The 27834-nt window shown below is 59.8% G+C and overlaps 4 protein-coding genes across 7 annotated transcripts in view; 3 read left to right on the top strand and 1 right to left on the bottom strand.

The window, feature by feature from the left end:
* Window positions 1–8836, top strand: part of DIS3L2 (DIS3 like 3'-5' exoribonuclease 2) — a 181956-nt gene extending 173120 nt beyond the window's left edge. For all 3 annotated transcript variants that reach the window (XM_038145249.1, XM_038145248.1, XM_038145250.1), the window contains exons 17-22: window positions 24–110; window positions 4071–4218; window positions 4325–4455; window positions 4683–4787; window positions 5475–5576; window positions 8292–8836. In XM_038145249.1, the coding sequence (XP_038001177.1) occupies window positions 24–110; window positions 4071–4218; window positions 4325–4455; window positions 4683–4787; window positions 5475–5576; window positions 8292–8390 (672 nt within the window). In that variant the 3' untranslated portion in view covers window positions 8391–8836. The remainder of the gene's footprint in view (window positions 1–23; window positions 111–4070; window positions 4219–4324; window positions 4456–4682; window positions 4788–5474; window positions 5577–8291) is intronic.
* Window positions 8837–10645: 1809 nt separating this feature from the next.
* On the top strand, window positions 10646–13704 carry LOC119704485 (intestinal-type alkaline phosphatase-like). Its single transcript, XM_038145826.1, has 10 exons — window positions 10646–10911; window positions 11074–11189; window positions 11265–11439; window positions 11539–11711; window positions 11784–11918; window positions 11998–12067; window positions 12180–12318; window positions 12412–12620; window positions 12762–12878; window positions 13156–13704. Exons 1-10 carry the CDS (start codon window positions 10734–10736, stop codon window positions 13440–13442), a joined length of 1599 nt encoding a protein of 532 aa, XP_038001754.1. The 5' UTR covers window positions 10646–10733; the 3' UTR covers window positions 13443–13704.
* Window positions 13705–14037: 333 nt separating this feature from the next.
* On the top strand, window positions 14038–17507 carry LOC119704779 (intestinal-type alkaline phosphatase-like). The gene is made up of 11 exons (XM_038146479.1): window positions 14038–14238; window positions 14820–14936; window positions 15058–15173; window positions 15370–15544; window positions 15687–15859; window positions 15948–16082; window positions 16163–16235; window positions 16319–16453; window positions 16564–16755; window positions 16876–16986; window positions 17075–17507. The coding sequence occupies exons 1-11, from the start codon at window positions 14175–14177 to the stop codon at window positions 17335–17337; spliced, it is 1554 nt and encodes a 517-aa protein (XP_038002407.1). The 5' UTR covers window positions 14038–14174; the 3' UTR covers window positions 17338–17507.
* Window positions 17508–17642: 135 nt separating this feature from the next.
* Window positions 17643–27786, bottom strand: ECEL1 (endothelin converting enzyme like 1). Of its 2 annotated transcripts, XM_038146478.1 has the most exons (19): window positions 27564–27786; window positions 25184–26069; window positions 23469–23537; window positions 23212–23322; window positions 22537–22629; window positions 22185–22309; window positions 21556–21778; window positions 21318–21416; window positions 21146–21220; window positions 20630–20733; window positions 20360–20418; window positions 20160–20211; window positions 19983–20050; window positions 19752–19876; window positions 19450–19515; window positions 19144–19239; window positions 18547–18623; window positions 18206–18301; window positions 17643–18096 (listed from the first exon to the last, which is right to left on the bottom strand). In XM_038146478.1, exons 2-19 carry the CDS (start codon window positions 25925–25927, stop codon window positions 18093–18095), a joined length of 2286 nt encoding a protein of 761 aa, XP_038002406.1. In that variant the 5' UTR covers window positions 25928–26069; window positions 27564–27786; the 3' UTR covers window positions 17643–18092. The 2 variants fall into 2 exon arrangements, with proteins under 2 accessions (XP_038002406.1, XP_038002405.1); XM_038146477.1 differs by having other exon boundaries at window positions 17643–18301.
* Window positions 27787–27834: the final 48 nt, after the last annotated feature.

The raw sequence follows: 27834 nt of genomic DNA on the forward strand, positions 1-27834 counted from the left end.
ATGCTCTCTCTTTTCTCCTCCAGAAAAGCTTAAGTGAAACATTTGGTGCTGACAAATATTCCAGAGCAAGGAAAGAAGTGCTGACCTACATGTTCTCCAGGCCCATGCAGGTGAGAACAACACTGTGCTGTTGGGCATGTCTGCTTGTAGCTTGCTGCTGTGGCTCTACCTTCAATCCTCGCCCCTTCTGAGTTACCAGGCTGGCTGCTGCACACAGAGAGAGTGAATGAATACTGAATGTGGTGTTCCAGGGCTGCCAGCAGCTTCCTCCAGTGCCTCCAGCCAGCCCTGTGCAGCTGGCAGTGGGAGTATCCCTTGAGCAACAAAGCTTCACTGGATGGCAAGGTCAGGCTGAGTCTGTCCTCGCCCACAGTGTCCCTGTTATTACTGGTTGGGATATTTCACCCTTGAAGTTGCATGAGGGCTGTTAGCAGACTCCCAAGGACCCAGCCCTGTGAGCAGCTGGTGGTGGGCTCCATGGTTCATGTTTGTGTCATTTCTTCACATCATGGTATCATGACTGGTCCAAAGAAGGAATTAAGAGTAGGGGTGTGCAGCTGGCCATAAGCACAGTCTGGTACCTGCTCTTGGAAGAAGGAAAGTTCTGGAAACCCTTCAGTCTCCCTCCAGCCCAGGTGGCTTTCTTTGACAGTCTCTGCAATGGAGGCTTGTGCTGCTCACACCAGTTGTCATGTTTGGTGCATCTGTAGCTCAGGACACTTACTTGGGTGTTTATCACCATCGTAAAAAGTTTTTTGTGAGGCATCAGCTGCATTTGCAGCTGGGCACGGCACAACCTCTTCTGAGGAAAATCCTACCCCGTGGGGAGAAGGGGCACGTTCCTGAAATGATCTCTCTGCTGTGGCCTGCTTATCACTGCAGGAATGAATCATCTTCCCAACATCACTCATTTGACTGTCACTCTTGTAATTAGCTTATTTGCTTCATTTACTCATTAGCAGTTGCCTGAAGTTCCGCTGTGTTGCTGGGACTTAATGCTTGTTTGCAGCTGGGGCTGGGCTATGAGGCTGTTTAGTAAACCACCCTCTCACGTGTGTCCAGCTCAGGAGGGCTGCTTTGTAAGAGCAGGGAGTGTCCTATGGAGCTGGATGTGTCGTCCCAGGTCCTGTATCCTGCTTTGGGTTATCCAGTTCCCTTCTGTCACATCGTCCTTTTCTGGTGGCAGGTGCACTGGTGACATGAGTTCCTCTGATTCCCGCTCTGGTCCTGCTGACTGTGGCACAAGCCTGGGCTTTGCCAGTAGCAGCACATGGAGCAAGCCTGGCTGCTGGCCAGGATGGATGAGCAAGGAGAAAGTTCTGCAGTGGCACCAAGGAGGAGATGGGCTTTTGGGGGCCCACAGACTTGCTGAGATCTTGCCATTGGTGGTGTCCTGAGACTGTGATTGGAGAAGTGGTAGGAGTGCTTTCAGATACCACACAGTGACTGTAATTAAGATTTAGCCTTGTGAATACGTTAGATTTCATTACATGAAAGACCTGCCAAGGTTTTGGAGATGAAGTCTTCTGCAGAGTAGATACCAGACAGAGAAAGAGGCACTTTTGAAGGAGATATTTCACGAGACATGATTTTGGCAGGAATTAGTCTCATTCCATCATCAGAAGACAAAGGTGCCTGTGTGTTCAGGTGTGCTGTGCAGTCCACCCATACATGGCAAACCTGTTGCCTGGCACACTTCCATTATAGGCAAAACACTTGGAAAGGGGCAAACAGCTTCCAGGAGAAAGGAGTGTTCCCTGAGAGGAGTAACTTTTTTGCTGTCTGCCACCAGCATGAGAACAGATGGAAGAACCAGGCCCATCCTGCTGGATGTTGTGGTCCCTCATGGGGGAGAGGACAGATTTGAGTGTTGGCAGCTGCAGAGCACAGCCACTGAGGGGCCCAGGCTGGCGGTGAGGGCTGGGCCATTGCTCTGGCAGATGGTGCAGCAAGACCGTCTGGTCGGGGCGCTGAGAAGTCACCTGTATCCCTGCTCGTGTCACAGCTCCCAGTGATAGAGCTGATGCTTCAGGGACAAGGCTGCAGCTAAATCAGCCTAAACAACCCGTCCACAGGTTTAACCCCTGGTCGTGCCAAGCCTATGTCTTCCCTCTTCACTGCATGCTAGTGGTCAAGACATCAGCCTCTTGGAGGAGGAGGGAGATGGGAAGCAACTGGTAATGCATGTGCCTGAGGGAATGCCTGGATTGGCGTGCCAGGAGCCTCGTAACAGATGAAGGAGCAGTGACACACCATTTTTCAGGGGCTCAGTCACTCAGGGGTTCAATCTGTCCGTGAAAGCAAAGCTGCCCCTGGTTGGCTGGGGCTGATTTATTTCCAGGCTCCTCGCAGTTCTCTGGGGATTGCAGCAAACTCTGGGGATTTGAGACCTCTTGTGAGTCCAATCTGTTAATGAGAAAACATCTGCTTCATGCCAGGCTGATGTCACTGGGTTGTGCTGTCACAGTGGTGAGGATGGGTGTCAGATACACACTGGACTGGGCTCCCTGCAGCCTGCAGCCCTACCATGGCCTAGGGGAGTATTTTTGCTGGGATACTCAAGCTGCTGCAAATGTCAGCGAGAGCCATGGGCTGCCAAAAGGGTGTCTAAATGGTGCTGGTCCCCACAGTGGCCAGTATATCACTCAAGACAAAGTGCCCCAGACAACATCAAGCAGCACAGGACCTTCAGCATCTTTTCTAACTTTAAACAAGGTGGGGTATAACTCAAAACACTGCTGGGCATAGGGCAGGGATGGGCCCTTCCCAGTGTCTTTCTCAGAGCAGGGATTTTGACTGGTGCTCTGCTTTTTGCCTGCCTGGCTTTGTAGGGACCTTCCTGCCTTCTGCCCAGAAGCCTGGCACAAGTGCCTGGAAGCTCCCTGTGATTCCATGCTGTCTGTCAGCACAAGGGCACTCGTCCCCCCCTGCAGCAGCCTCTGGAGCTCGGTGTGTCTCCCTGCCCAGCTTCATTCTGTGGGAGCTGAGCTAATTGAGTGGAGACCGTACTTCATGGAGTCCATCAGAAACAATTTAATTCTGGGTTGTGGAAATTGGCAGCCACCACAGCTCCTATCCCAGCTCTTGGGTCTCATAATAAGGCTGGGACTGATGCTGCTTTTTTTAACCTGCTCTATTTACTTGCCCGGATCAGTGTGTTGCTGCTCAGCAGGAGCTGGCTGCACCACTGGCCTGGAGAGTGGAGGATACAGCTGCCCAAACCAAGGAACCCAGGACGGTTCTGTAATCAGAGCTGGCTACTCCTGTTTTTTTAAATCACTTGCTCTTATTTTTAAATGAGTTCATTCAATCGCCACTGTGCCGTGACCCTGCCGCCACCCCCCTGACCTGCACAGCCTCCCCTCCCCGCCTGGGCCCAGCCCCCAGTGTGTTCCCAGCGCCAAGAGCTGGTGTTTCACAGATGTAAAAATAAAAACTGTGACCTGTGGGATTACAGGGGTGACACGGGAGCAGTTCCTGCTGAAGAGGCTGCTGAGCAGTGGTGCCGCTGTTGCCCTGGTGTTGGTTTAGATGGGCGGTTCAGCCGCTCAGCTCCCCAGCTGTCGTGGTAGGATGGAGCAGCAAGGATAGCAGCAGGGCTCTCCTCCTTGGAAGCCACTCATAGCTGCCCCCAGTGCTCTTCAAGCATGCTCAGTGGGTGTGTAAAGCCTGCAGCCAGACCCAGAACCAAAGAGCATCTGATATGGGCACAGAACAAGCTGGGCTCTCCTCTGCAAGATGAGAGGAAGGCAAATGAGCCCCAGGGCCTGAGCAGAAGCAGGAAGCTGCTTAGACCCATGGGTGATGTGAAAGTTGATGCAGTCCTTGGGGCCGGGCAGGGACAGCTGGCAGCCAGCAGCTCCCTGCAGTAGCTTTGCCCCTTTTATTCTGTGCTCAGTTTCTGCAGTGCCTGTGCAGCCCAAACTGAGCAGCAGGTGAAGGATCACCAGCAGACAGGATGTCTTCAGAAGGGCCATTGGCTGCTGGTGCTGTGTCTCACAGAGCCAGACCCCTCCGGCACCATGGCACCACCCTTGCTCACGCCCTTCCCTGGTTTCTCCCCCTTTCAGATGGCTCTCTACTTCTGCACCGGCGTCCTGAATGACGAGACCCTCTTTCACCACTACGCCCTGAACGTGCCGTTCTACACTCACTTCACCTCCCCCATCCGCCGCTACGCCGACATCGTCGTGCACCGCCTGCTCTCCGCCTCGCTCGGTGGGTGCTGCTCACCCCCATGGGCTGCACTGGGGACAGGGGCCATGGCCTGGCTCTGCAGCAGGAGCGAGCGTGGGCATGTTATTGTCACTTGTCCCTTTTGCAGGTGCCAGATCCCCCATCAAAATGGAGAAAGAGGCCATCCAGAAACAGGCAGAGCACTGCAATGACCGGAAAATGGCTTCCAAGAGGGTGCAGGAGCTCAGCGCTGACCTCTTCTTCTCTGTCTTTGTCAGGGTAAGACCCAAGGCTCTTTTCTCCCAAGGCATCTCTGTATTTCCCTGTGAAGGCCCAGCCTACATGGGCAGGGGGCTATGTCTGCCATTTGGCTTTAAGAAAGGCAAACAGTAAGAGGACACACTCAGCAACCACCACTGCTTGATCCCAGGACCTTGAGACACTGTTTCCCCTTGGGGATTGCTGAATGAGATCTCCTGTGTAGTGACAGCCCTGTCTCTTGACAGGAATGTGGTCCTCTGGAGTCAGAAGCCATGGTAATGGGTGTCCTGAGCAAGGCCTTTGATGTCCTGGTGCTGAAGTTTGGAGTCCAGAAGCGCATCTACTGCAATGTAAGTACCTCACCAGTGTGAGACAGTGCCAACACTGCCTTCCCAGAGCAGCCTGGCATCACTGCAGGCAGTGGCTGCCTTGGTGCCCTTTTGTGCCAGTCCTGCAACAGGCAGAGCTGTGCCCGAGCTGGGCCAGCCAGAGGGGAGGGAACCTTCCTGGAGTTTGCCTTCCATCCCTCAGCCCAGGCAAGCACAAGGGACTGGGGGATCTGGATCAGCCCGGTCCCTGGGGATCAGCTCCTCCCTGTGACATGCTGGGTGAACATGCTGGGTGAACAGGAATAAAGCCAGATTCAGGGGAACAGAGATAAGCGTGGATCTGAAGCGAGGACAGGGAGCGAGGCTGGTTTTCATTTCATTTAATCAGATGGTTTATCTGGGGCTATGACAGCAGTGCTGTGGGCCAGCACCTGCGCTTGGTGACAGCATCCTCTCTTAATAACCTGGTTATATGTCTGGCAATGACATCTTTAAACAGGACATAGAGCGTGATATATGGGCTGGTGGTGTATGGCAGCAGCTCCTGATTTACGTGCTAGGCTCAGGCTCACGGGCTGCTGCATCCCAGTTGTTGAAGAGCTGCAGAGGCAGCTGGGCTGTACTGGGCAGAAGCAGCCTCAGCCCCATCCCCAGGCAAGGTGGAGGAGAGCTGGGGGGGCACGTTCCCAACACTCTCCCTGCCTGCAGGCGCTGCCCTTGGTGGACTTCCGCTTCCAGAAGGCAGGGAAGAAGCCAGAGCTGACACTCCTGTGGGAACCAGAGGAGCTGGAGGGGGAATCTGTGCCCCAGGTAAGACCTCCACAGCATGGGACAGGCTCGCAACACCATGGGGCTGGATGGAGGCTGTGGGCAACGTGTGGATCCTGTGATGTCTGCAGGGACAGATCTGGGAGGCAGGACTTGCCTCGCAGGGTGTCAGGTCCTGCTGTCTGTGTCCCTTTCCCAGTGAGCCCATCTTCAACCTCATCGTTCTCTGCCATCCAGTCCAGTCCCATCACTGCCCTCCACAATCTGACCCCTCCACAGCCTTCAGTCTCTGCCCTGCCTGCTGTGTGCCCTGCCTCCCAATTCAGGTTTTTCCAGGAATTGAATTAACATGCTGTTTACTTCCTCCTTCCAGATCATCAATTAAGATGTTAAGTAAGATCAAGCTTAAGGCAGCTCTTGTCTACACCCTTCCCCCCATCCTGGCACTCTTTGCCCCTGACGTGGCTTTTTCTTGGGGTTTCCATCCCTGTGACAGGGTTGAGCCTCAATTAGGAGAAATTTTTAAAATCAGACTTCCTGAGATGCAGTCTCAAATGGCTTAACAGCATCTAGATATCTCTCTCTTGTGTCCCTGTCATCTATTAACTTGGTAACTCAATCAAAGGGAGCAATCACATTTGTCTGGCTTGATTAAGTGGTGCTTCTTTGCCAGCTTTTGTCTGGCAGGGCTGTAAAACCCCAGCTGTGTTGACTGCTGCTATCCCTGCCTGGAGGGCTAAATCCCAGCCTCTCCCTGCACCACTCCAGGGGCTCTGCAGTTGAGCCCCAATTCCATCCAAGCCCAGCACATCCCATCCTTGCCCACTCAGGTTTCCTGACACGGAGTGGGCTGACCCTCCCACCTGGGGTGATGCATGTGCTGAAGAGTCCTTCCCTTCCCAGGGTGGATGTTGTGATCAGAGCTGGATCTGACTCTGCAAACATTTCTGCAGGCCTCCCTCCCTTTGAAGCTGAGCTTTCCTCTCTCAGCTTGGCTCAGAGAAGCCCTGTGGATGCAGCCTGGAGTGGCCTCAGTTCCCCCTTTCCTACAGCAGCAGGGATCACTTACACCCTAGCAGGGAACTGATGAAAAATGACGCCCCAGCGTGAGCAGGGCCCATTTTGGTTAAGCAAACAGTTGGTAGAGGAAACTCCTCCACAAACCTTCCACACCTCCTAAGAAAATACTGGAGCTCTCCCATAGGATCAGGCTCTGAGCTATCCTCCAAGCCAGCATATCCTTGAGTTTATAAATCTCCAGCCCTGGGATGAGCCAGATTCCTGTGAGTCTTGCTGAACTCTGGTAGATGTCACCTGGACACCTCATAGCACCAGGCACCCCAGCTCCCCAGCTGGCCTCAGCCCTTCCTGGTTTAGCTGAGCCTGGCCAGGCAGGGGGAGCATCAGGGAAGGCTCTTAGTGAGGTGTCTGGGGTCTGGGCTGTTTGTTTGGTCCTGCCATAGAGTGCAGATGTTGCCCCCATTTCTCTCTGATCTCTGGGAGATGACCTCAGTGGACATCACTCAGGGGTGGAAGAAGAAGTGGATCTAAGACTCAGAATATTTGATGTGAAATTGTGCTGTTTCACGGCAGTTCAGCAAAGGGATAAGGCAGGATTGCAAGGAAGAGTCTTGATTTTCCCCCTTTGATTCCCCCATATGTGGGGGGCTTTCCCCTGAACACCACCCCCTGCACTGCAGCTAGCTAGGCGGGCAGGGGCTGATGCTCAGTAGCCCACAGCTCTCTGGCAGCCAGTTGTGATAGGATTTTCCTGCAGGTTGCTCCTCACTGGCCACTTTGGTACATTTAAGTCTCAATGAGATTTTCCTGTTCTGAATGATTAATCTGGAGCAGCCGGCGCTGGATGAGCTGGGAAGGGTTGGACAAGGTTACACCAGGAGCTCTGAGCCTGCTTCTCATGGGGCCAGCCCTGAGCAGATGGCCCCAGTGAGCCCTGCTACAGCATAGGGAACAGGCTCCAGCATGCAAAGTCCCCAAATGCCTGTGCACGACCCCAGGACAGCCCGTCCCAGTGTCCCAGCCAGCCCCTTTACTGTGCCTCAAGGACAGACCAGATCAATACTTTCCACTTCTAATCCATACAATCACGGGAAGAGCTGGGGTCAGAGGAGCAGGGAGATGGCAGCGCAGATCCTGAACAGGAGGGATTGATTTTCTGGGGTCTTCGTTCCCTTCTCTCTCATCTATTGTGCTCCCTTCCTGGGTCTCCTCTCACTGTGGGAGCGCAGGCAGATTATTCCCTCCTTGTGGGATGTTGATGAAATGCTCAACTTCATGAGGAAAACCCTTCTCACCGCAGCCAGCCTTGGCTCTTGGCCAAGCTCCATTAAGGGATGACGGTTCTGCGGCTGGAGAGGGGAGGCACGGGTGGCCTTGAGGGGAGATTGGGACCCAAAGCCAAGGGCACAAATGCTCACAATTCTTCCCAGACTGTGTGGAGAGCAAGAGCCTGATCAGGCTGGGATAAGTGAGGATGTTTTGGGAGGCTCATTCAGGTTGGTTTGGGTGCGCTGGTTGGTGTCAGAGTTCGTGGTGTTGCCCTTGAGGATGCTGCCTCCAGCCCTAGGAGCACCCTGGACCCCAGCAGAGCTGTCTGAATCCATCCTGCCCTATTCCTTTGTTCCTCTTGGGTGCACTGATGGAGGCAGCAAAAGCCAACACAGCTTTAAGCAAATCTTGGTGTGATTCCAAGCTGCCTGAAAACTCTCTTTTCTCTCTTTCTGTCTCTTCATGAAGGTGATCACCATTTTCACGCTGGTGGAGGTGGTGCTGACAGCAGATGGTGGCCCCCTCAAGTACAGTGCCCTGCTCAAGAGGCCAAGCTTGGACAAGTGAGAGCCCTGGCTGTGTGTGCTCCCCACTGCTGATGCTCCCTCACCTCCCAGGCCCCACTCCGGCACCTGCTGGAGACAGAAGGGACCCACAAGGACTTTGGGGTTTTGAGTTTTAAAACCATTGTGGTTTTATTTCTGGTTTGGATTTTAACTCTGCCTGGGAGCAAGGCTCAGGGCTTGAGCCTGCCCCAGGCAGAACATTTCTACTCTTGGGTATTTTTAGCATGATGCTTTCTTAATGTTTTTTTAAGGCAGTGGTGTCCATCTGCAGCTTCAGTGCCCGTGGTGAGGGCTGAGAGAGGGGATATGTGTCCCCAGGAGCAGAGAGGGGCTGGCTCCACCATCCCAGGTGGGATGTGGATGCAGTGGGATGCAGCCATGGTGCCATGCAGGAGAGTTTCTTGCAGGGTTGTGTGTCATGTAATAAAAGCCGGGTCAGCAGCTGTGTGGAGCTCGTGCAGGTTTTATTTTGTGCCCTCCATGTTCCCAGCAGTAATTCACCTCTGGGGAGGCCCCTGCCTTCCCGTGCCTGCCACTTCCCAGGCATTATGAAATTTGGCCTCGCTGCCTCTTCCAGCCTCAGATATGCTTGGCCAGAAGATGTGAGATCAAGGCAGGTATTCCCAGCTCCTGATCCTGCAGCTATTCCATCAGTCCCTCTGACTTCACCAGGAGTTCCTGTGTGTCTGCTCCAGTCCCTCACACCTTGGCCTCCAGCCTAACCTCAGGCGCCCTATGGCACCATGTCCTTGCATCCAGTGCCTCACTGACCAACTGACCTCTGCCATCTCCAGCCACCTCTGCCTGCTCTCTGTCCCCACGTCTCCCACCCACACTCTGAGGATGTGTTGGGGGCATGGGCTGCTCTGGCAGCCTCCACATCATCACAAGCAGTGGCTGGTAAAGGGATTGACATCTGGCAAGACGGAATGGATCCATTGTGCCAGGCAGGGAGGGAGCCCTGCATCACTCTGCCCCATCAGTGGTGACAGCAAGGCCAGCACCAGCACATCAGCCATCTGCCGGAGCCAGGAGCTGGCCAAACCTTGACTGCCTGGGTCAGGATGAGGGATCAGGGCTGGGCGCAGCACACTTCCTAGGAGCTGGTTAAGCCATCAATGACACCTGTAGTCCCCAGGACTTGTGCTCATGCAGTGTCCTTCCAGATGGCCTGGTGCAGTAAAAAGTGGATGTCACCTAATGCTGGTGACAGGGGTTTGTTCCCTGCCCACTTCAGATACCCCGTTGTGCAGTGTGCTGGCATGGGCTGCCCCAGGGCACCCAGGATGTCAGGCACCAGCTGTCCCAGGAGCTGATAGGCGGCGTGTGACTCTGCTGGGAGAGGGGACCAGAGGAGACTGACACCAAAGCCAATATGTCCACTCCCTACCCCTCAGCCCAGTGTCCCCCTCCTCGGGTTTGTCTCAGGAGAAACCAGGCAAATCCAGCCTGGCCCAGCTCAGCCTGTCTGCAAAAACAGCCCTTTGCCCTGTGCTCTCCTTCCCACTCCCCAGGGTCCTGCAGGCAGCTGCCCCCATGGGAGCTGGGGCCCAGAGGTGCCCTGGTCCTCAGGCACAGGCTGGAGGTCCTGCCTTGCTGGTGGGGGGCAGGGATGGCCCCAGGGTGGGGCGAGGGCGTTGGGAGGGCTGGGAGATAGTCTGTGAATGTTATCAGCCCATCGTCTCTCACGGGACCGGGAAGAGCCATAAAGGGCTGTCCCCTGGGCCTGGACTAAGGCAGCATTCCAGGAGGGAGCAGGGCTGGGCAGCATGGGGCAGCCGCGTGTCTCTGGAACCTGCCTTCTCCTCTGCTTCCTCGCCCAGCTCGCTGCTGCAGCCTCTGGTGACAGGGGACGTGTGGGACAGTGGGGTAAGAACCTCTGGTGGGGGATGCTGGGGCTGGTGTCACTTCCTTGGGGATCTCTAGGGACCATGTCACCTCCCCTTGAGATGCCAGCAAACTGGAACCCTCACATCCGCCTCAGGGTGTTCTGAGACCACAGCCTTTGAATGGGTTGGTCTCAGCTTCCCCCCCCCCCCCCAGCATGCTCTGCCCCCCCATCCCTGCTGCTCCCAACCCCCATCCCTGACTTTGGATAAAGTGGCCCAATAGCCACGGCCAGCCGTGGTTACCCAGCCATGGCACACTCGCTGTGGCTCATCCTCAGGCTCCTCATCCACTCTGCCAAGAGGTACAAGGGACTTCCCTGCCAAACTGTGCCTCAGTTTCCCTTCTGCAGGTAGTTTCTGAGCAATGCTGGTCTTCAAAAGACCATGCTGATCTCCTGAGGTTTTCTGGTCCTCCATGGGGGGGCTTATAGCAGCTAAACTCACCTCGGGTAGAGATGGGCATGCTGGACCCCCAGGGGTGCACCTGGAGGCTCCCAGCTCTACTGTCACCTCCAGATACTGAGAAGACCCCGGGCTACTGGAATAGAGGTGCCAGGAGGAGGCTGGATTTGGCCCTGGCCTTGCAGCCAGCAGCACAGCGGGCCAAAAACATCATCCTCTTCATGGGTGACGGTGAGTGCCCCGGGTCATGGCCAGGCCCTGCAGCTCCCCAACAGCCAGGGGATGTGGCTGATGAGAAGATGGGGCTGGGGCAAGCCCTTAGGTAGTGCCTGGGGAGGGCAGGGCAGTCCCTGCTCTGGCCCCCTGCCCCGCAGTGACTCAGATATGCCACAGGCATGGGGCTGTCCACCATGTCAGCAGCTCGGATCTACAAGGGGCAGCTGGCCGGTGGCTCGGGCGAGGAGAGCGTCTTGGCCATGGAGACCTTTCCCCACATGGCCCTGGCCAAGGTGAGTGGGGCAGGGCCGGGGGGGACACTCATGCTGCCCCTGCTTGAAACCCCACTGCACCCATCTTGCTTCCAGACCTACACCATCGACCGGCAGGTGCCCGACAGCGCTGGCACGGGCACTGCCTACCTCTGTGGGGTGAAGGCAAACGCCAAGACCCTGGGACTGAGCGGGGCAGCGGTCTATGGAAAATGCCTCAGCACCTTTGGCAATGAGGTGGACTCTGTCCTGCACCGGGCCAGGCTGGCGGGTACGGGGCAGCAGGAAACCCTGTCAGAAAACCGGGCACAGCCATCCGGTGCCGCGCAGGGCTGGAGGGATTCCCTGTAAACCCTTGCCCGTGCTGCAGGCAAGTCTGTGGGCATCGTGACAACCACGCGGGTGCAGCACGCGTCCCCCGGCGCAGCCTACGCGCACTCGGCCAGCCGGGGCTGGTACGCCGACGCCAACATGCCCAAGGAGGCCCTGCGGGACGGCTGCAAGGACATCGCCTACCAGCTGGTGCACAACACTGACATCAACGTGAGCTGGGGAGCGGGAGCGGGAGGGAGGGGGCACAGGAACACTGGGAGGGTCTGCTGAGCTCCCCAGCAGGTGATCCTGGGCGGCGGGAGGATGTACATGACCCCCAAGCAGACTCCGGACCCTGAGTATCCAGAGGACCCGGATCAAAATGGCACCAGGAAGGACGGCCGGGACTTGATTGCCGAGTGGCTGAGTGCCAAGCAGGTAGTGTCTGGGGGAAGAGGAGATGGAACTCCGGGCACAGGGTGTGTGTCATTGGCACTGGTTCTGCTCTCGCTGGCAGGGTGCCCACTATGTCTGGGACAAGAAGGGCCTGGATGCGGTCAAAGATGACTCTGTGAGCCACCTTATGGGTAGGAGCATCACTGGCTGCCCCAGTGGCAATGCTTCCTCCTCCCCTCTCTGGACGTGTTGGCAGGGGCACAAAGCAGCCCCAGCACGGACCCCCTCACGCTCCTCCCGCAGGCCTCTTTGAGCCCAAGGACATGAAGTATGAGCTGAACCGCAACACATCCACAGACCCCTCCATCGTGGAGATGACGGAAAAGGCCGTCCGCATCCTGCGCAGGAACCCCAATGGCTTCTTCCTCTTTGTGGAAGATGAGTAGCTCCAGGCGGGCAGTGTGGCTGGGGCTGAGGTGGGATGTAGGTCCTGGGAGTAGGTGGCCATCCAAGGGCACCAAGGAGAGGGTGACAGCCACATTCCCTGTGCAGGTGGCAGAATCGACCACGGCCACCACAGCGGCCGAGCCAAGCAGGCGCTGATGGAGGCCGTGATGCTGGACCGGGCGGTGGCACGGGCAGGAGAGCTCACCTCCCCTGCTGACACTCTGACCGTGGTGACGGCCGATCACTCCCATGTCTTCACTTTTGGGGGCAGCACACCACGTGGCAACTCCATCTTTGGTGGGTCCTGTAGAAGGGCAGTGAGCATCCCTCTTTCCACCTCTCCCTGTTGCTCCCATGGGAGGCTCAACTTGCCCAGGCAGGGAGCTGGGGAGGGGGACCCAGCTGGGACGGGGGTGACAATGTCATTCCCTGTGCCAGGGCTGGCCCCCAAGAAAGCCAAGGACAAGCGAGCCTACACCAGCATCCTCTATGGCAATGGTCCTGGCTACAGCATCCGTGATGGGGCCCGTCCACCTGCCAGCCTCCCTGCTGCAGGTACCAGTCTGCTGGGGATGTGGCAGAGCCATGGGGTGGCTGGGGACAGATTCCCAGTGATCCTGCTGGGGACTGGGTGGAGGCACAGGGTGGCTGGGAACAGTGTCCCACTGGCATGGCCATGGATGCCACACAGGGTCCCTGTGCCACGTGAGGCTCAGGAGCCACCCCACTGCAGAAATCACACTGATGCAGGAGTGATGGGAGCTTCCCCCCCGACCCTGTGACATGTCAGCGAGCCAGACCCCCATCCTCAATTGTCCTCTTCCCCCTGCAGAGGACAAGGACTACAGACAGCAGGCAGCTGTGCCCCTGGAGACAGAGACTCACAGTGGGGAAGACGTGGTGGTGCTGGCCCAGGGCCCCATGGCCCACCTCTTCCACGGGGTGCAGGAGCAGCACTACATCGCCCATGCCATGGCCTACGCTGCCTGCCTCGAGCCCTATGCCACAGAGCCTGGGTGCAGGGCAGCCCGCAGGGCCTCCCGTGGTACAGGGTGCTCCCCACAGCCCCTGCTCGCCCTCCTGGCCCTCTGCATGGCTGCCCTCACAGTGAGGGGCTGAGAGGCTCTGGCTGAGTCCCACTGTGGGCAGGACCAAGGCATGCAATAAACACAGATTGTTTGTCTCCATCTGCCCTGCAAATGTTCTCAGTGGCGGTCGTCTCCTGAGGTGCTGCCCTGTGCCTGCCTCCCCACTTGGCTGTGGCTCCTGGTTCTCCCCTGGGACCAGCACTGGAGGCACTGGGGTGCAGGAGAGGGTGAAATGCGGGTGAGGGGAGGCAATGTCCTCGGCAGCTTTGCCTGCTTGGAGCACTGTACACAAGGGTTGGTTCATTCCTATCAAGGGCTGAGCAAGGAGCAGAGTTTTAGTCCACATCCATGGATTTATTGCTCATGAAAGCCTGGGAAGAGAGCAGGGTGCTTGGTGCACGTGTGACCCCCGGTGCTCCCCATACCCACTGTTATCCCAGCTCAGAGCTGCCCATGGCAGTGTTGGACAGGGCATTGGCCTGCCTGGCACCACAGCACCGTGGCCAAGGCAGGATTTACTGCCAGCACTGCACTTCCTCTTGTCCCTGCACCTGTCTATGCCCCAGGCCCATCTGTGCCCAGCAGGCACGGGGAGCTGTGCCAAGGAGGTGACACGAGCCCAGGCCGCGGCCTTTGCACTCAGCAGAGATCTGGTGACACACACCCCTACACACCCTGCTGGGGCTGATCCCTGTCCAAAGTCCCTCCCTCATCTGCTGGATTTACTGACACTGCCAGCAGCATTGGCCTGTCAGATCTCACCATGCAGCTCCTGGCATCCCTCACCCTCTGCCTCTGTGCAGGGCTCGGCTCCGCTGTCATTCCAGGTGGGGACAAGGACGGGGCTGGGTGCCTGGCTGGCTGCGGTGGGTGCCCAGGGAAGCAGGGTGTCAGCCTGGCTGGCCACAAGGAGGGACTGGGGAGGGGAGCTGGGGGTGCCCAGGGAAGCAGGGTGTCAGCCTGGCTGGCCACAAGGAGGGACTGGGGAGGGGAGCTGGGGCTGCCCAGCTAACAACAGGGCTTAGTTACCCCTGCCCTTCTCGGGTTTTTGAACCTGTATTCCCCCAGGTTTTCGCTTCTGTGCTGGGGGCTGGTCTGGGGGAAGTGCCTGTATCCTCTATCACCACTCCCTACCGTGGATTTGGCTCTATCCCACTCACCAGATAACTCCCCATCATGTCTGGTGTTGCTGTCCCGCCTTGTTCCTTGCCCCAGGACCCTGGGGCCAGTCAGTCACTGCAAGCCTGCATGGTCTGCCCCTACCCCAAACAGCCCCGAACCACCTGGTCCATGTGAGATGAGGCCCCAGCAGGGAACAAGTATCCCTGGGCTCTGGGTACCCCTCAGAGGTGCCCCAGGCATGCAGGTGCTGGTGAGCTGGGACTGATGGGCATTTGCACTGTCCCAGCGGAGGAGGAGAATCCATCCTTCTGGAACAAGCAGGCAACTGCAGCCATCGAGGCCTCCTTTGAAATCCAGCCCAGGATACACGAAGCCAAAAACCTCATCCTTTTCCTTGGGGATGGTGAGTCCAGCTGGCACCCCAGCAAGCAGGCTGACATGGCCAGTACTCTGCTGAGTGGGATGTGTGCAGGGCACCTGGTCCAGAGGGTCCAGAGGGTGACCAGGACCTTCTCTCTGCCCAGGATTCGGGATCCCCACCATCACAGCCACCCGCATCCTTAAGGGGCAGCAGCAGGGAAAGCCTGGCCCTGAGACCCCTCTTGCCCTGGATGCTTTCCCCTACGTGGCTCTCTCTAAGGTAAATTCCAGCTTGCTGGAAAGGGCCCATGGTTTTCCTGGGCATGGGGCCTTGGTTATCCTATACGTGCAGCCCTGGCAGCCCAGGGGTCCCTCCCCATCCCACATGGTTCATGTGTGAGTGAAGGAGCATGGCACGGGGTGCTGAGGGGCACCCCACTGGGGACCCCTGCCCTGAGTCCCTCTATCCTTGGCAGACCTACAATGTGGACAGGCAGGTCCCTGACAGTGCAGGGACAGCCACAGCTTATCTCTGCGGGGTGAAGGGCAACTACCAGACCATAGGGGTGAGCGCGGCCGCCCGCCACTCGGAGTGCAGCACCACATTTGGCAACGAGGTGATCTCAGTGCTGGAGCGAGCCCGCAAAGCTGGTAACGGGGGATGCAGGGCTGGGGGGACCCTGTGGGGACACGGCGTGGCACTCTGAGGGCTTTCCCCCCATGAGCATCCCATAGCTTGGCGGTGGGGAGCCTGTGTTGCCCTTGGTGGGGCCTGATGAGCGGGGTTTGGCAGGGAAGGCGGTGGGCATCGTGACCACGACACGGGTGCAGCACGCGTCGCCCTCGGGAACCTACGCTCACGTGGTGAACCGGAACTGGTACGCAGACGCCAGCATGCCCCAGGAGGCGCGGCTGCAGGGCTGCAAGGACATCGCCTGGCAGCTGGTCCACAACGTCGACATCAACGTGAGCGCCGCACACGGGAGGAGGAGAGCAGGGACGGAGCCCTCTCAGGGCACCCCCACTAACACTTCCTCCACTTCATCCCATCCAGGTGATCCTGGGTGGTGGTCGGAAATACATGACCCCCGTGGGGACGCCGGACCCTGAGTACCCTGCCGACAGCAGGCAGAACGGGATACGCAAGGATGGGAACAACCTCATCGACATGTGGCTGGAGGCACGGCCGGTGCGTGACGCGTCAGGGACGCTCCTCTGCCCACTGCCCCTGGCACAGGGCCAGGCACCCACTGGGGGATTTGCCCACAGGGTGCCCGCTATGTCTGGAACAGGACAGAGATGCTGGCTGCTGCTGCCGACCCCAACGTGAATTATTTGATGGGTAACAAATGACCCCTGTGCCAGGACCCAACAGGCACTGGGACACTCAGGCACTGATGCTGTGCCCAACACATTCCCTCACAGGTCTCTTTGAACCCGTGGACACAAAGTACAACCTGGTGCGTAACACCACCCTGGACCCATCACTCACCGAGATGACAGAGGCAGCCATCACCATCCTGAGCAGGAACCCCAAAGGCTTCTACCTCTTTGTGGAAGATAAGTTGGGGCTCGTGCCCCTGGGGCCAGTGAGAGAGGGCTGTGGGATGGGGGTAGGAGGTCTGCGTGCTGCTGTCGGTCCCCAGCCCACCATGGGTGTCCATCTGCAGGCGGCAGAATTGACCACGGCCACCATGACGGTGCAGCCCATAAGGCACTGACGGAGGCAGTGGAGTTCGACCGGGCCATCGAGCGGGCAGGCACCATGACAGACGAGGCTGAGACCCTCACCGTCATCACCGCTGACCACTCGCACGTCTTCTCCTTCGGGGGCTACACCCTACGTGGCTCCTCCATCTTCGGTGGGGCTCTGCCCTGTCCTGGGTACTGCCAGCCCTGTGGCACCCTGACTGTGGCCAGAGGGATGATACGGGTGTTCCTTGGCTGATCCTCCTCATCCTCCTCCATGACCCCTTCCACAGGTCTGGCACCCAAGACAGCCACTGATGGGAAGAACTACACATCGATCCTCTACGGGAATGGGCCAGGATACCCTGGCCCTGACCGGCCCAACGTGGATCAGGAAACAGCCAGTGAGGACACAAAGACCGTGGCTTGGGTGGTGGGGTGGGGCTGGGGGCCATCATTGCCCCCCCTCACCTCCTTCTCTCCCCTCCCCAGTGCAGTTCGAGTACCTGCCACAGGCGGCTGTGCCACTGGATTCGGAGACCCATGGTGGTGAGGACGTGGCCATCCTGGCCAAGGGCCCCATGGCCCACCTCTTCCACGGGGTGCAGGAGCAGACCTATGTAGCGCATGTCATGGCCTACGCCGCCTGCATCGAGCCCTACACTGACTGCCGCCAGCGGAATTCTGGCCCTGCCATCCGCGGCACCTCCCTGGCCCTGCTCCTGCCTGCCCTCCTTCTGCCCCTCTTCCACTGATCCTGTGTCCCTAGGGCACCCCACGGGACAGACTCTCGTTCCCCTCCCTTCCCACGGTGTGGCACCTGCAGGCAGCTTTCTGAAGCATCCCTGGTCTGGACGCAGCAGCCTTGGGGACACCGAGTCCCGGGCAGTGGGGGGTTGAATAAACACACAGTGTGACACTGGTGGGACAGGGGTGTCCGTGGAGTGGGGGTGCCTGTGCCATGTGGGCAGAGCTGGGGGTGCTGCCCACTGCTCCCATCCCCTGGCCATGGCCCCTGGCAGCCACCCAGCATATCCAGTGCTTTATTGACCAGAAACAGCAGCGGAAAATACAGCAGTGTCCGTGTGCCCGCGCTCCCAGGCAGGCTGGCATCGCCCGGCCCGGCTGCGCCGCTGTGCCCCACCTTGGCGGGGCTGGTGCATGGACAGGAGGGGCTGGCGTGGGGAGGGCACTGTGCAGGGGAGGCTTTTGGCATGGGGCAGCCCTTTGGAGCCACTGGAGTCCTCCCCCTGCCTTGACTGACGCTGGGATGGATGTGGTAGGGCTGGGTGAAGGGTTTGGGCTGGGTGGACAGAAAAGGGGGTACAGGGGTGCCTGGGCATGCCCTCGTTTCTCCACGGGCAATGAGGATCCCTCACTGCACAGGGCAGTGGATGGCAGGGGGATTGGCAGGAAGCAGCTGCCCAACCAAAATGTCTCTGCTGCCTACACCCCTATGGCAGGTGCCTGCCTTTGGGGTGACCCCCTGTGACACCCGAGGGTGCCGCCTTTACCTGGAGAATAGGAAGGGAGATGGGAAGTTGGGGAGTGGGCACAATGTGTCACACTTAGGCAGGGGAGGGGATGGCGGGTCCCAGCCTGCTGGAGGGGGATCAGCCTCACCACACTGAGCACTTGTGCGCTGGGTTCATGGGCGAGTTCTTGGGGCAGTGGAAGACCCGTCCAAACTCCTCAAACTGTGAGACACTGCCCAGGACCCTGCCGGGAGAGGGGAGGACCTCAGAGCTGGGCACACCCTGCCCCCCACACTGCTGCCTCACACTCCACTCACAGCCCATGGTCACCCCAGCAGAACCCCACCCCTGCCCCAGGGCTATCACCAAAAATCTGCTGGCACCAGCACTCCAAAGGGTGCTCATTCCACTCCGCACAGCACTGACATCTGTGGGGAAGGCTGGCACCCACCATGCCCCCAGCCCCCCCATTTTGGGAGCACCCAGTACCTGTAGTGCTCCGGGGCGTGCTTGTCTGTCAGCACCTGCAGGTAGATGGACTGGGATCTCCGCTTGATGCACCAGTTCTACAGGGGACAAAAGTTCCATGGACAAGCCACATGGGGCACCCTGGGTCCTGGCAGCCACCAGGACACCATGGCTTTTCTGGCTGTTAGGGATTGAGGGCAGTGATGCCCTCATTCAATTTGTTATTGTGGGGTCTCCCAGGAGCCTGTGGGCATGGTCTAAGTGGGTTGGGAGAGCGTGGAGTCATGTTTGTTATTGTAGGGTCTCTGGGGTTGTAAGCTGCCTGGCTGCAGGGTTTCCTAGAATTTTGTGATCGAATGTCACTCTGGAGCCTCTGGGAGTCATGGGCGACACACTGATTTATTATTGTAGGGTCCACAGGAACACAGGACAGTGGGGTGCTCCTTCAGGGCTGAGCTCTGTACCCTGAGCCCCGGACCTGCTGATGCAGCCAAGCCCAGCTCCTGGCCATTGGCCCTGGGTCCCACAGGGCTCTCTCCCCATCCCTTTGGGCTGCTGGCCCCACACAAGGTGACCCTCCTGCCCCAATAGCTGTTACATGTGAGGTCAGGAGCTCACCTGGGCAAAGGCGATGAAGAAGAGCTGGTCGTGTGTGTATTTCATGTGGTGCAGGGGGTGCTCGGGGCCATGCTCCCTCACCCACTTCTGGTAGGCCTGGAGAACAAGGAGTGCCCCCAGCATGGCCCAGGTACTCCCCCAAACCCACCCTGGACCCACCCCCAAGCCCCCACCAACCAGCAATCAGGATTGTGCCCACCCCTGGCTGCAGGAGGTTAGGAGGGTTTGGGGCATCTCCTCCCACTCCATGGGGATGGCACAAGCAGCTGTGCATGGCTGTGACACCCAGGGTGGGGGGACACTTACGTAGTAGGCGAGTTTGAGCCCCCCCATGTCAGCGATGTTCTCCCCCAGTGTGTGTTTGCCATTCACCTGCCGAGAGAAGAGAAACGACAGCATGAACAGAGGTGTCCCCATCCCCATGCTGGCACCGAGGCTGCAGCCAATGCCCTGAGGAATTTCCAAGCTAAGGTGTGATGAATTGTTGGTCTCAGGGCTGCGCAGGGCAGAGTCAGTTCTCCTGCAGGCACCCAGCCCTAAGCAATGGGGCAGCAGGGACCCCACAGCAGGGCAGCTGTGCCCTGCTGGGGCAGGAGAGGGGGTCTCACCCTCTGGTTGTAGACAGTGAAGTTGTCATAGAGGTTGACGATGCACTGCGCCTTCTTCAGGAACTTGCTGTACGACCGCTCCGTCCACCAGTGCACCAGGTTCCCGTGCCGGTCGTACTGTCCCCCTGCCGAGGCAACCGCCACCTCCAGGAGTCCCAAGGGACCCAGGCGTCCTGCCTGGCTGCCTCAGCCCATCCTCACATCTGGGCAGGGTATAGGAGGGACACTCACCCCAGTCATCGTAGCCATGGGTCAGCTCGTGCCCAATGATGGTGCCAATCCCACCATAGTTCAGCGACCTGTTGGGTGGGGAACAGAGGTGAGAGGGTGGAGAGCACGGTGCTGGCAGGGATGGGGGTGACCCCCTGACATGGCAACCCCTCGGCCATCCCCCAGCCCCACACTCACTGCGGGAACTCGGGGTCGTAGAGCGTGGGCTGCAGGATGCCAGCAGGGAACACTGGGGATGCAGGAGAACATTGTTGGGTGTCACCCTGCCCTGTATGCACCCACAGCATCACCCAGCACCACAGGACCCTGGGCCTTGTCCCCATCCCAGATCCTCCCGCTCCCGCCCCGGGGGCGGATCGGGGGCGGGCAGCACTTACCCATCTGGTTCTTGTTGGGCAGGTAGTAGGCGTTCAGTGCCTGGGGGGGCAGCAGCCACCTGCAAGGAGAGACAGCGGTGCTGGGCTGCACAACACCGAGGGACATGGAAGTGCCATCCCTCCGCACAGCTGGGGAGCAGGGGGGGCACTCCTGGCATCCTGTGCCCTTCTGCCTACAGCCTGTGGGCTGCATCTGGGCATGGGGACAGGGGACACTGGTGGCACCATGCTGGGCCCCTCCATGTCCCCCCAGGGCAAGGGGATACCCACGCAGACTTATCCACCTCCTGCCGGATCTTCTTCACCGAGAGCCTGATGCCGAAGGCGATGCTGTTGAGGATGTTCTTGAAGTAGGTTTTCTCATCCACCTCGAACTGGGGGGACACAGCCACATCAGGGGAGATGCCAGCCCCAAGAGTGTGCAGGTGTCCTCCCACCCCTGAGAGCCTTGGTGACTGTGTAGATGTGTCACAAGTGTGTTCTCATGTCCCATACAGTGTGCCCACAGGGGCAGCTGCTTCTCTGTCAGCTCCATGAGGTCCCTGGGCCACACCAGCACCCCCAGGCCTTGCCAAGGATGGGGCTGAGCTCTGGCAGCTGCAATCTGGGGAAGGAGACACCATCCCAGGCTGTATGGCACTGCTGGTGTCGGGCACCCTGCCAGCAGTGAGCACCAGGAGGGGGCTTGTTTTGAGGTGGCATCTCCACAGAGCCTGATGCAGATGTGGGCACCATCTTCCCCCACCATGTGCCCATGTCCTCACATGCTCCCAGGCTATCCCTTGCCTCATATTCCTTGTCAATGGCCTCAGGCTTCAGGAGGAAATCAGGGTACCCAATCATCACCATCATATACCGGAGCTGTGGGCAAAATCAGAGGTGGGTTCAGGCCCCTATGCCATGCGCCCCTGCACTGGTGATGGGGCCAAAGACAGGAGTGCATGCTAGGGGCCACTACCTTGGCCCTGGCTGCTCTCCGTGTCTCCTCGTCCATCCAATCCAGCTCATCCAGGCGCTGGTCGAGGATGTATTTGATGTCCTCCACCAGCTGCTGCACCTATGGTGGGTCACCATGGTGCTGGCACAGCATTCCCACCATCCACCACCGGCCAGACAGCCCTTGGTGGGGGCAGTAGGCACTTTGCCAAGGTGATGGGAGATCGTGGTGCCTCCTGCCCATAGGCAGCATCACCTACCTTGGCTTTGCTGGCAGAGGAGAAGTGTTCCTCAACGAAAAGAGCTCCCAGGGCCATGCCGAAGTGCTTGTTGGCCTGGCTCAGGCAGACCTTACCCGGCTCCAGCTGCTTCTCATTGCCCTCCATCTCCTTGGAGAGCTCGTGGATGGCATCGCGGAACGGGGTGGAGAGGTGCTCGCTCAGCACCACCACGATGCGCCACAGCATGTAGTTGTGAAGGATCCTGTGACAGGGACAGCACCAGCCCTCAGCATGTCCCCAGGCACAGGGGCGAGTGGGAGCATGTGCCTGGATGGGGACACCCCTGCTCAGGGACACCTCTGCTCGGGGACACAGGGGGCCGTGGCTGGTGGGGGCACAGGGACAGTCTGGCACCACGTCCCTCCCTGATGTGCGATGAGTCTGGTGTCCTCTGGCATGAGTGGCTCAGCAGGTGTCCGGGCACAACCAGGATGCTGTGGGGCTCACAGCAGCCTTTTCCCACAAGCTTTCCCAGATTTCCTGTGCCCAGCCCAGGCTCCCCGCACCAGGAGGAGGGTGATGGTTGGAGGTTCCAGGCACAGCTGTCCTGTGCCCCCTGCCAGGCTGGGAAAGGAGCCAGGGGCACAGGGGGCACCAGCCCCCCTCACCTGCTGGGTGTCACACGGATGAGGTTGGACACCTTGTGCATGTAGTCAGTGGCCAGCAGCACCACCTCCTCCTGCTCCGAGAAGTTGTCATGGAAGATGCGGTCCAGCAAGCGCTTCCACTTGAGCTGCCAGGGCAGGCACTGTCAGGGGGCATGGGGACCCCCACTCTATGCCACCCTGGAGGGGACCCCCTCCAGGTTTTCCAGCCTCCCACCAGAGGAGTGCATTATCCTCAAGTGGATTTAACTGGGACAGGTGGTGGGCATTGAGGGCGTGGAGCAGGGGGACGGGGACAAATGTGAGGCACAGGCAGATGGGGGACAGGCGGACAGGCTGGCACCAGGGTACTCACCGTGGGAGTGATGCGCTGCAGCTCCGCCAGGGTCACTTTGTGGTACATGCTGCCAACATCCCTGCGCACGTCATCGTACTCGGACACCGTGATCTGCACAGGGTGGGCATGGCTGTCACCACCCCACTGCCCGCCTCGAGGGTGACACAGGGATAGTACACTGGGATGGGGCACATGACTGGGCAACAGGGCATCTCTAATGTGGGTACCAATCCTCATCCTTCCCACCCCCTGCCCCAGGAACCCTCTGCTGCCAGTGGGACCCTGAAGGCTGGTCAGAAGGTCCCAAGGAACTGGGTTATCTGAGGAATGGGCACACATATCCCTCCAAGGTCCAGACTAAGGTCCCCAAAACCTGTATATGGAGTCTACAAGCGCCCAGAATGGTCTCACAAGGAGTAGATGCAGGGCTAGAGTGGTTGCCCCAGGGGCTGGGACTGGGGTTTCTCAGGATGTGGGACTGCGTGCCTGAAGCTCTGCCATGAGGTCCTCGAGAGGATGAGATCCCCAAGCTCCAGATATGAAGGTCCCCAAGGGCTGGGAGTGGAAGTCCCCATGGAAGGATTGGAATGAGATTGCTCAGAAGCAGATATGGATGTCCCCAAAAATCTGTGACTGGGATGTTCAAGGGCTGGACAAGGGCACCCCAAAGTTCATGGCATGCATCCCTCTCACATTGGCGAGGTGCTGCTCCAGCTGCAGGATCTCCTGGGCTTTCTGCTCCACATTCTCAGCCCCCAGGAGGGTGAGCAGTCGCTCCATGAACACTCGATATGCAGCCAGGATCTGTTCAGAGGGAGGGGATGCTCAGGGCCATCCCCCACTGTCCTGTGGCACCCCAGTCCCCAGCACTGCTGGCAGTGGGGTGCCCTCTGTCTGCCAACCATGCTGGCTCTCCTGGCATCCCCAAGGCATCGTTGTGCCCCCCTCACCTTCTCGCTCTCCTCATCCTGCCCCAAGTAGAGGGTCCGTTCGGGCAGGGTCAGCCCGTCCTGGTCGATCTGGGGCAAGAGATGGGCAGTGGGTGAGCAGAGGGAGGGCGCTGTGCTGAGCCAGGCACCCCTCGCCTCCCCCGTGTCGCTGGGTGGCCCTGGTGTCCCTGGAGCCGAAGGATGGCAGTGTGCTGGAGCAGCGCCAGGAATGGGCACATTGCTGCCTCAGTTTCCCTCCTACTAGAGGCTGCTGGAGCTGCAGCAGGCAGCATGCAACAGGCTGGGAGTGCTGGGCAGAGAGCAGGCCCCTGCTGTAACCACAGGCACAGCCTCCAAGCCATGCACACACCTGAGCACACTTGCACCTACGTGGACACTCACTCACACACAAGCACACAGGTAACTCGCCCCTCTGGACACACACCTATGGATGCTCACATCCCTACCCAGGCACCATCCATGGTCCCCCTGCTCTGTGCACACACACACACACACACACCCTCTCCTTCTCTCTCTCTGGCTCAGCTCCCCGCAACTCACTTCACCAGCCCCCCTCCACTCACACAGCCGCAGCGCTGCCCGCACACCCACGGGCACCTCCAGCCTTCCTCCCCCAGCACCCTCATCACCCCTGCCCCCTTTGCTTTCCCGGACGGGTGCTGAAGCCTGCAGCCCTCCCACACACCCCCAGCTCCCCATACACCCTGTCCACTCACACCCATCGCACACCCACCCCCAATCACACCCCCCCGATACCCCAAGCCCTGACCCTTAGCCCTGGCTGTCACACCCATCTCCCCCCCACGCCCACGGTGTCCCACCCCCGCGCTCCCGGTCCCGCTCAGCCCGCCCACCCTTTCCCTGTGACACACGCTCCCTCTAGTGTTACACACGGGCGGCCCGGAGCCGGCAGCGAGCCCCCGGGCCCGCACACCCGCTCACACTCATATCCCACTGCCCCCCTCTCACAGGGAGCGGGGCGGCTCGTCTCCACCACTGTGCCCCCCGCTGCCCTCGCCATTACCACCACCTCGTCCCCACCACGCCGCCACCATGCGCACCCACGCCCACCCTCCGTGCCCACCACCGAGCCCACCACGGCATCCCCACTGTGCCATGGCTGTGCTCCCTCCATGCCCACCACTGCACCCCCACACCCACCAAGAGACTTGGCCAGCCAGATAAAGCCCACCTGTATTCTGGTGGCACCTCAGGGTGAGTGACGTGGTCTGGCAGGGGTGGGAAAGACTGAGAAATCCATGGGAAAATGCCCTGGCATAGTATTGGGAAGTTGGCGGGCATCTCCCTGCCTCTGCCTGGAGTTTGCCCCCTGTGTACAGGTGGCAGCCACAATGCCAAGGTGAGGGGCTTGGCTGCCAGCACTCTGGAGACCCTGGTGCCCTGCTGGGCTGTCCTCAGCACCCAGGCAGGTGTCACTGCCTCACTCGGTGCATCCCTCTGCCTGTGTCCCCAGCCCTGTCCTGGAGGCACCACCCTCAGCCCAGGGTAGCCTGACACAGGGGTCCCATGTCGGAAAGACAGGAGGGTCCCCAGGGACAGGAGGGGTCCCCACCCCAGCCGTCTGCTACAGCCGAGCCCAGACACCGCGCAGGCACTCGGTGCCTCTGCAACAAGGACAGTGACATCAGGCAGGTGTCAGCGGCACCGCTGGGTGGCTGGGGCCAGGGGCAGCCGCAGGGGCACGGTGCCCTCACCCGGATGACGTAGCGGGAAGTGTTCCTCTCGTCCAGGCTGACGGTGAGGGAGAAGAGCACGGCAGCGCTGTAGACGCCCTGCGTCTTGTAGAGCAGCTCGTTGATGTCCCTGCGGTCCGGAGGGGCATCCCAGCCACCGCACTCCCCAATGACCTCCAGCATGGGCCGGGGGCCGAGCCGATCGATCTCAGCCCGGTCCAGGCACGAGCGGAAAAACTCCTTGACCTTCCTCTCTGCCGAGGCGCGGGCTCGGCGCCGCACGGGGCGGCTCAGCAGCGCCCGCAGCTTGGCCTCATTCTGCTCGGCGATGGCCCCGATGGTGCCGTACACCAGCTTGTCCTCAGGGATGCCGTGTCGCCGGAGCCAGCCGCCACAGGCGAAGGAGTAGAAGTCCTGGCAAGGGTCGATGGTAGCATCCATGTTGGCACTTAGGAAGCGGGATGCCCGCAGGAAGGCCTTCTTCTCCTGGCACCCCTCCAGGCAGTAGCTGTCCCCTTCGGTCGCCAGGTACTTGAGGACCAACATGCACGTCAAGATGACGCAGAGCCCCGCAGCAAAGACCAGCCCCGAGAGCAGGCAGACCTCGCGGCGGCTCCAGCGCGGCAGCCCCCCACGGCGCTTCTTGGCCCCTGCGCCCAGCTGGAGGGCGAAGCCGTTGGGCAGCGTCCCGCTCTGGTACTTGCTCACGTACTTCACCTCCTGAAACTCATCATAGTGTGCTGTCAACGAGTAGGTCTTCTCCATGGCCGGGGATGGGGCTCCCTGCCAGCAGCACTGGTGCGGGGGGCTCAGGGCAGGTGGAGAGCAGGCTCAGGCAGCCCACAGTTCATTCCGGAGATGTGCCTGCCACGGGGAAGTGGTGATGTTCGGGTGAGTAAGGAAGCTCCTGGAAAAGGCAGAGGTGGATAAGGGGGGGTTGGGAGGAGCAAGGGCGGGGGGGCTGCTTCTTGTCGTCATTGCTGCCTGTATATCCATCCCCACGTGTGCCCCACTGCTGGCACTGAGATTGTTCCATACTGCCAGGAGCTTAGTGGCACCTCTACCCCATGGCTGCCCCCTCTGCCAGTTCCTTTGGTGACAGGGCAGGTCACCTGCATGCAGGACACCTGCATGATGGCCAGTTTCAGTCTCTGGCACCGCTAATCTCACACCCCCCACACCCACACAGCGCTCCAGCCAGAGCACCCATGTTGGGTGGATGTCCAAGGTGTTCCAGTGAACCCAAACTCAGCACGGTGAGAACCCTTCCCAACCAGGAGGAGCACAGGGATCCCGGCCTCTCTGGGTGGGGTATGGATGGGGTGAGCAGCTTGGGGAAGAGGGGCTTTGGGGAGATTTGCGAGGGGAGCTGTGGGGTTGGGGTGCCGTGGGCTGGGTCAGGTTGTGTGGCCCCACACTGGCTGCATGGGTGGCGCTGCGCTGTGGCGGGCGGTGTTGCATTGTGCTGTGTGGGGTGGGGGTGCGCCGTGTTGCATTGCATTGTGTCAAATTGTGGCGTGGTGCGTGATGTGTGAACAAAGTTAATTCCAGTCTGGGGGGAACCCTGCACCCCCTGGACACATCACAGCATTCCCCCACAATCACCACCACCATCCACCCGACCCCTCTCCACTGGCTGGTGCACGACAGGCAGGGTGACATGCTGGGGAGGAGGGGGTCTGCCCACGGGGAAAGGAGGGTGGGGACATAGATGGGTTTGGGGGGGGCGCTTCAAAAGGAGACCCTACTTCTTGCTTGGTGCAGAATGGTATTCGGAATAGCAGGTGGGAGAGGACGGCTTGGGGACAAAAAGCTGCTCGGGAGGGGGCCAGTATCCCTGCAGCGGGGCTCCCCCGTGCCCCGTTCCTTCCGTAACTTGGGCAAAGTTGTGCCCCGGCGCCGCAGCCCGGGAGTGCCCGTGCCAGGGAGCTGCTGCCGTCGGAAAGTTAGCGGGGATGGCAGCCGGCACGGCAGAGCGTGGGGGGCCAGGGGGCTGCCCAGGAAGCTCGAGGGATGCTGCTCAGTACGCTGCCCGAGATGCTCAGGGAATGCTCGGGGGTTCCCGGGGGATGCTGCCCGCGATGCTCGGAGGATGCTGCCCGCCCAGTATGTTCGGGAAGGTGCTTGCCGGGATGGTAGGGAAATGCTCGGGCGGTGCTAGGGAGATGCCGGCCGGGATGGTGCCTTTGGTGCTCGGGGCCATGCTCGAGGGTTGCTCGAGGGATGCTCGGGAAGTGCTCCCCGGGATATTCGGGGGATTCTCGGGGAGAGCTCGCCGGCAGGCACGGGGACTGCTCCCCGGGCTGCTCACCGAGGTGCTCGAGGGATGCTGGGGGGATGATCTTCCTTCTGCTGCCGGGGAAGTACGCGGGTGCTCGGGGGTCGCTCGTGGTTTGCTCACCGAGATACTTGGAGGATGCTCCCGGGATGCTGTGGCGACGCTGCCGGGATGCTCGGGGACGCTGTCCGGGATGCTCGGGGGGCCCTGGGGGTGCTCACCGGCTCTCTCAGGGGGTGTCAGGAGGCTGCCGGGGGCTGGCCGACCCCGCGCCACCCGTCCGGCTGCGCGCCCCGCGCTCCGCTCCGCGCCCCGCGCCGCGGCTGGCGGAGCGGCGGGGCCGGAGGGAGGCGGCGGGGCGGGGAGGGGGTGGTGTCTCCAGCCCGGCTCTCCC

Source organism: Motacilla alba, chromosome 9 (assembly GCF_015832195.1).
Source record: "Motacilla alba alba isolate MOTALB_02 chromosome 9, Motacilla_alba_V1.0_pri, whole genome shotgun sequence".
Classification (NCBI taxonomy): Eukaryota; Metazoa; Chordata; class Aves; order Passeriformes; family Motacillidae; genus Motacilla; species Motacilla alba.

Excerpts from the sequence above, each read along its gene's own strand:
- LOC119704485 (XM_038145826.1), top strand. The coding sequence starts at position 10,734 with ATGGGCATGCTGGACCCCCAGGGGTGCACCTGGAGGCTCCCAGCTCTA. Across the intron at positions 10,912-11,073 it reads CATCCTCTTCATGGGTGACG|GCATGGGGCTGTCCACCATG; the intron begins GTGAGTGCCCCG and ends GATATGCCACAG. Across the intron at positions 12,879-13,155 it reads TGCCAGCCTCCCTGCTGCAG|AGGACAAGGACTACAGACAG; the intron begins GTACCAGTCTGC and ends TTCCCCCTGCAG.
- ECEL1 (XM_038146478.1), bottom strand. The coding sequence starts at position 25,927 with ATGGAGAAGACCTACTCGTTGACAGCACACTATGATGAGTTTCAGGAG. Across the intron at positions 21,779-22,184 it reads ATCCGTGTGACACCCAGCAG|GATCCTTCACAACTACATGC; the intron begins GTGAGGGGGGCT and ends TCCCTGTCACAG. Across the intron at positions 20,212-20,359 it reads GCCCAACAAGAACCAGATGG|TGTTCCCTGCTGGCATCCTG; the intron begins GTAAGTGCTGCC and ends CTGCATCCCCAG.
- LOC119704779 (XM_038146479.1), top strand. The coding sequence starts at position 14,175 with ATGCAGCTCCTGGCATCCCTCACCCTCTGCCTCTGTGCAGGGCTCGGC. Across the intron at positions 15,860-15,947 it reads TCCACAACGTCGACATCAAC|GTGATCCTGGGTGGTGGTCG; the intron begins GTGAGCGCCGCA and ends CATCCCATCCAG. Across the intron at positions 16,756-16,875 it reads ACGTGGCTCCTCCATCTTCG|GTCTGGCACCCAAGACAGCC; the intron begins GTGGGGCTCTGC and ends CCCCTTCCACAG.